The sequence below is a fragment of the Alosa alosa genome, chromosome 8, assembly GCF_017589495.1.
Source record: "Alosa alosa isolate M-15738 ecotype Scorff River chromosome 8, AALO_Geno_1.1, whole genome shotgun sequence".
Lineage (NCBI taxonomy): Eukaryota > Metazoa > Chordata > Actinopteri > Clupeiformes > Clupeidae > Alosa > Alosa alosa.
The window spans coordinates 14,286,285-14,293,784 of NC_063196.1; the positions used below are offsets into that span (position 1 = coordinate 14,286,285).

At 42.8% G+C, this 7,500-nt stretch overlaps 1 protein-coding gene across 1 annotated transcript in view; it reads left to right on the forward strand.

The window, feature by feature from the left end:
- The window catches only part of LOC125299518 (1-phosphatidylinositol 4,5-bisphosphate phosphodiesterase beta-1-like), a 152,963-nt gene that overhangs the window by 82,821 nt on the left and 62,642 nt on the right, over positions 1–7,500 (forward strand). Inside the window, 2 exon segments of the mRNA XM_048250819.1 lie at positions 6,612–6,665; positions 7,091–7,166. Of these exon segments, the coding sequence (XP_048106776.1) occupies positions 6,612–6,665; positions 7,091–7,166 (130 nt within the window).

Genomic DNA, 7,500 nt, shown 5'->3' on the forward strand with positions numbered 1-7,500 from the left:
AGAACTGACATAATAGATTACAGATGAGTGGGACACTTTGTATTTATTTGATTTCTGTATTTGACAATTCATAAGGCCTTTCCATTAGTGCATATGACTGGTGAGTCTCCCCTGGCCACCCAGCCCAACTGCGAGTTGCTGCCTTTTAGGCCCAGTGATGGTGGCACTGCTGTGGTGCTTCTCTGTTCAAGTATGAATCATTGTTACCAAATGTTTCAGACATCATCTTAAGTCGCCAAGTAAACACCACACCACTCCCACATTTACCAAATAAACACACTCACACTCTCCAGCTGTGAACGCTCACACACACACACACACACACACACACACACACACACACACACACACACACACACACACACTCCTCTCTCTGACTGGGGAGTGGTGTGTGTTTGTGAGTGTGTGTAGTTCAACTTACAAAGCCTGAGGAGAGTGAGAGATGAGAGGAAGGACACCAGGACAGCGCACACACACACACACACACACACACACACACACACATACGCCGCGACGCGACGACGCGCATCGCGCCGCCGCATAGCACTCCACGCGACGCACGCACACACACACACCCCCACCCACCCACACCCACACACACACACACACACACACACACACACACATAGGGGGAGGGGGGATTATTGGTGGGGGAGGGGTATGTCACTTCCGAATATAAAACCCCCCGACCTCACTTCCGAAAGTTGAAAGAAAATACTTGCCCTCAGGTCAGAGGAAACTAGCAGGGCCACTGACCCATAAAAGTACAGCCAGCACCCCACATCACACACACACACGCACACACACGCACACACACGCACGTGTGGTCAGGTCTGCAGGTCATTAGGGGCCTGCAGGTCAGTGTAGGTCTATGGTCTTACATGTATGTATGTTGTCTTTTACATGTATGCAGTCTTTATGTATGTATGTGGTCCATATGTCTGTGGTCTATATGTATGCACAGAAGCTCTATGTAGGCTTTCTAATGGGTACATGTCGACTGGTGTGCTTGTGTATCTGTGTGTGTTTGGGTGTCTGTGCATGCTTTGCAGCACATATGTAACTTGAACTGAACACGCATGCACACGCACACACACACACACACACACACACACACACACACACACACACACACACACACACACACACACACACACACACACACAGACACACACACACACACAGACACACACACACAGACAGACACACACACACACACACACACACACAGTGTTGGGAAGTAACTGAATACATGTATTCCGGATTACATATTTAAAATACAATATATAAGTAACTATTTAAATACAGTTACAATTTAAATGGGTGGTATTCAGAATACAGTTATACTAATACATTTAAGGGATTACATCTTAAATTAAGACATAGGCCAAGGCTATCAAAATGGGAGAGGTGGGGCCTGACAAGGTCTGTTATTGGATCAATCCAGTGTCAGTATGAAAATGAACCAATGTGTCTCTGACTGTCCTTGCTTTGGGTTGATCGTTGGCCAATCTAATTAATTTGTATATTCTATCGGGCCAGAGGTGTGTCGGTCCACCGGGAAAACGCCTGTATGCCAGATGTCCGATCCGCCCCTGTATCAATCCATCCTCACTGTAAAGTAGGTTTTGTTTTGGGTTGTTGTTGACAGTATGGGTCTTACAAGTTTGCATAACCTCACATCCACTGCTATGATGTAATCCAAGAAATTGCTCATCCCTCCTCACCTCTGTCGACTCCCTGCCACCACAAAGACACAACAACATGGAATACACTACTGGACTGCGTGCTGAAAGTGAAGCGTATGCAACAAACTCTCCAGGGCCTCAGCAGGCAGATGGAGACTCTGAACAAATATTCAACCCCATCTTCCTTGATTTCCCATCACCACCTACACCCAATCACGTCCCCACCCAATTAAACTCCCCAGACCACCCAAACCCCCTGATCTCCCATCACCATCCCCACCCCAACACTCCCCCACCCACTCAAACTCCCCAGGATCCCCTGTATACTCATCCCCACACCAACACTCCCCCACCAACTCAAACTCCCCACGATCCCCTGTATACCCATCACCATCCCCACCCCAGCACATGATTTTCCCTGGAAAAGATGCTGCCAGTAGCCTTGCAGCTTGTTAGTAGCCCAAGACCTTCAACTTTATACCCAGCAACATCCCGCCTTGTTAGTAGACCAAGACCTTCAACTGTATACCCATCAACATCCCACCTTGTTAGTAGACCAAGACCTTCAACTGTATACCCATCACCATCCCCACCCAAGCACATGATGCTCCCTGCAGGAATGGAAGGACTGCTGCCAGTAGCCCTGCAGTTTTTTAGTACCCCAAGACCCTTAGCACCAAAGGAGCGCATGGCACCTCCACGGCCTCCCCCTTTCCATTCAGAAGGATCTCTTAAGCAGCAACAACCTCTTAGTTTATATTCTCAGCTGGCATATAGCAGCTGCAGGGGACAATTATTTGATAATGACGATGACAGTATTATATGATATTCTCAGGGTCCCTGCAACAGAAATGGTACTGACAGTGGTTTTGAGAACATGCCGGGACCCAGTAAGCCTATGACAATCTCTATTCCTGTATTGTCAAGTAATAGAAGACAAGTGCATCGAGCTTACAGGGTAAACCAGTCCAATCCTACCCGTACCACAACAACCTCAGATTTTCCCCGTGGATAATATTTCCCCAACACTTACAGCTAAACTAGCACTCCTAAATATCAGTTCTCTATCAAACAAATCATTCTTAATTAATGATTTGATTTGCACACACAACCTTGATTTCTTACTTTTAACTAAGACATGGTTAGATCAAGCAAACAGTGCTACTGCTCTCATCGAATCAGCTCCCCCAAATTTCAGTTTTTTGAGTGCTACCAGAGCAAATAAAAGAGGTGGGGGGATAGCCACAATTTTCAAGACATCTTTTCAGTGTAATATCTGTGTGCTCGCATTAAGTCTTCTCCTCAGATTTTATTACTGACAATTTACAGGCCTTCAAAACATTCAGCTAAAGTCTTTCTTGAAGAGTTAGGCGAACTGCTATCAGTCATTTGCATAGAGTTTGACTGTCTTATTATATCAGGGGATCTAAACTTGCATGTGGATAATCCTGAAAACAATTATGCCAAGGAATTAATCTAATACTAGCACTAATCGATACTTTCTCCCTAACACAGCATGTACAGGTGCCAACACACTCTCTCGGCCATACTCTGGACCTTGTTATCACAAAGGGTCTCAATGTCTCTACAGCTGTTAAAGACCTGGCCTTATCCAATGTGATCTTTGATGTGTCTATGTCCCCACACACTCAAAACAGATCTATAATGGTAAAAAGGAGAATCATAAACGATCAGACAAGTGCTCTCTTTGAGCAAGCACTTTCGCAGACGTCAAGTCAACTGTCAGACTCGGTAGAAGACTTGGCAAACATTATGCTCCATACATTGCTCCATTACAATTCAAAAAGTTAAGGACAAACAGAAAGCACCATGGAAGCAAAATCCAGCAATTAATCTCCTAAAAAGAGAGTGTAGGAAGACCGAAAGAAAATGGCGTAAATAAAAATTTCAGATCCACTATGAAATCCATAAAGAGATGCTCCGCACATATATATCTGAAATATGCAAAGCAAGACAGTCTTTCTTTTCTAACATCATCAGTAGAAGTATAACACTCGTGTTCTATTTTCAACTGTTGATAAGTTAACAAATCCCCCCTCACAATTAGCGCCAGAACTTCTCTCAACTAATAAATGCAATGAGTTCTCATCTTTTTTCAAAGGTAAAATTGACAAAATCAGACTCAACATATCTATTCAATTACCAATTCAACACCCGGAACTTCCAGCTACAAATAGAGGGAAACTTAACTTGATGTTAGAGTTCAGCTTGATAGACCACGACACACTTGAAAAAACAGTACAGAAGCTCAGCTCTTCCACATGTGGCTTAGACATTCTGCCAACCAATTTCTTTAAAACTGTTTTTCACCTTATAGCAGCAGATGTCCTTCGCATGGTAAATTCATCACTGCTGTCTGGCATTGTCCCTGAAAACAGCTGTTGTAAAGCCACTTCTCAAGAAGAATAACCTGGACGCCTCCATGCTAAACAATTACAGGCCCATATCCAATCTACCTTTTATTGGCAAAATTATTGAAAAAGTAGCTAACCACCTTCCTAACATCAAATGGGTATTTTGATTACTTTCAGTCAGGTTTTCGGGCAAATCACAGCACTGAAACAGCTCTCATCAAGGTTTTCAATGACATAGGCCTTAATACAGATTCAGGTAAAACATCAGACCTAGTGCTATTGGACCTTAGTGCAGCATTTGACACTGTTGATCACAATATTTTATTACACAGACTAGAACCTGGGTTGGATTTACAGGCATAGTTATTAACTGGCTGAAATCATATCTACAAGAAAGGAGTTTCTTTGTTGCCATTGGAAACTGTACCTCAACACCAATGTCCTTGACTTGTGGTGTTCCCTAGAGGTCGATCTTGGGGCCACTATTATTCAACCTCTATATGCTCCCACTTGGACAAATCATCCAAAGTAATTTAATTTCATATCATAGCTATGCAGATGACACACACATTTACTTAGCTCTGTCACCAAACAACTATGGTCCCCTTGAATATCTGTGTCAGTGTGTAGAACAAATCAACACCTGGATGTCTCAAAATTTTCTTCAGCTGAACAAAGAAAAAACTGAAGTAATTATATTTGGTAAAAAGGAGGAAAGACTTAGGGTTGCCACTGTCCTTGACACAAAAGGGTTGAAAGCAAAGGATACTGTTAAAAATCTTGGTGTATTAATTGACAGTGATCTAAATTTCAACAGCCACATGAAAGCGATAACTAAATCAGCTTTTTACCACCTCAAAAATATTGCCAAACTTAGAGGGCTGATGTCAAAAGATTATTTAGAAAAACTCATTCATGCATTTATCTCCAGCAGGGTTGATTACTGCAATGGACTTTTCACAGGCCTTCCTAAAAAGACAATCAAACAGCTTCAGGTGATACAAAATGCAGCAGCTAGGGTTCTCACAAAAACTGAAGAACTGGCCACATTACTCCAATTCTTAGGTCCCTGCACTGGCTTCCAGTAAGTCACAGAATTTACTTTAAAGCACTACTGCTTGTTTATAAATCACTTAATGGAGCAGGACCTAAATACCTCTCAGACATGCTTCAGCAGTACACACCCTCCAGACCTCTCAGGTCTCAGGAGAAAAACATGTTAGTAAAACCTGCTGTTAGAACTAAACATGGTGAAGCAGCTTTTAGCTGCTATGCGGCTCAGCTCTGGAACCAACTTTCGGATGATATTAAAAAGGCCCCAACTGTAGTCAGTTTTAAATCTAGACTTAAGACCAAACTGTTCTCAGATGCTTTCTGCTAACTGCACTGAGTTATAATTTCTGAATCTGTCTTGAAAATTATTCTACCTTGTGTCTTTTATTTTGTCTTTTTAATCATTCTCTATTCTTAAATGATTTTACCTTGTGTTTTATGTTTTCTTTTTATTATGATCTTTACCTTTTGAACTATTCTTTGACTATATTGCCCTTCTATAATTTCATTTGTTATTATTATTTGGTTTTGTTTATGTAAAGCACATTGAATGACCTCTGTGTATGAAATGCGCTATATAAATAAACTTGACTTGACTTGACTTTGAGTAATCTATTGGAATACGTTACAAAATACATTTTAGGGCATGTATTCTGTAATCTGTAGTGGAATACATTTTAAAAGTAACCTTCCCAACACTACAACACGCACACACACACACACACACACACACCAGGCCCCTCTCCTCTGCTGGTTAACCATTAGCGTTGTGCTTTAGCTCGGAGCAGACCCAGGGCCCTAGAGGTCATCTGCATAATAGACATTAATTATTAGTGAAAAGCCACTTATCGCCAGCACATAATGAAGGCTCAGGTTGCAGACTGGCTATTTTTAGAAGTCCTGTTGTGCCAAGCGACTGTCGCCGCCAACTACAACGACCCTCCCAGGCTCAGATGCCACTGCAATGCATCCTGGGATTAGTGGAGGAACAGTAAAGAAGGAGATGAAAATATCTGTCTGCTGCTTTTACTGTTCAAAGCACACAAATACACACATATGCACTAGCATATATACTTACGCACACACACACACACACATACACACACACATGCAGACATACGCAAAGACACACATATGCACGCGAACACACACACCCACACACATGCATACACACTTTACATTTATACACACGTGTGTATGATGAATGTATGCAGTCCATCCAGCAAATGTTCCTATGGAAAAAGTGTGTAAGGCACTCGTGCATGTTTAAGAGCACACGTGCACGGGCATTCCGGAGTGTAAACACACACTTCTGCACACACACTTATATGGACCTACTACTGTTTGTGCTCGTGTCATTACCTCACCTGTTTATCTTTACTTAATTACTTCATAAACACAATGTCTGCCTCTGAGACACTGGTTTGGTCATGTTTATGGTGTGTATGTGTGTGTGTGTGTGGCCCTTATGAGTGACTTCTCTTCTCTTAAACAGATACACCAGACTGAAGCTGCAGACCAACCCTGAAACCGGCATCCCAGTGAAGAAGTAAGTCTCCTTCCTGAATCTGGTCTATATACAGTCTGGATCAGCTTTGAATCTGGTCTAGATCTAGTCGGTATCAGGTCTGAATCTGATTTACAGAGAGTCTGGATCAGGCCTGAATCTGGTCTATATACAATCTGGATCAGCTTTGAATCTGGTCTAGATCTAGTCGGTATCAGGTCTGAATCTGATCTATATAGATCTGGATCTGGTCAATATTTGGCCCATAGTCTGGAACGAAACCTCATCTTTTGTATGAGAAATAGCACCAATTATCAACACTGAGGGATCAATGGCATCCTTTTTCTTATCTTTGTGTGTGTGTGTGTGTGTGTGTGTGTGTGTGTGTGTGTGCTCTGATGATATACTAAGCAAATCCCCTCCTGTCATGGATGGAGACATCTCATAATGCCTTATCTGTGCCATAGTATATTCCGGATGTTCTCAGCAGACCGGAAGCGTGTGGAGACAGCGCTGGAGAACTGCAATCTACCGTCTGGACGGGTGTGTACAGTGCCACACACACACACACAAGGAAAATATTATATGGAACTAGAAGGAAAAAAGTGCTGCCACGGCACGAGTTAGGCCCTAGTCATCAAGCAGCTGTCGACCAATTCAACACACCTCACAGGTGGCTGTTTACTCGGTCGCTCCTGCGCTCAAATTCGCGTCAGATCGCTCCAATCAATTTCGCTCTCCGCTTCACTTAAAAATCATCCTGCTCCAGTGAAATTGCTCCACGCTCGCTCCAGTTTAAAAGAGGGAGAGAAAAATACAAGCCGAATTGTCACCTTAAACAGAAAACTTAAATCCCAAAGAACTAAGAGCAACGGCA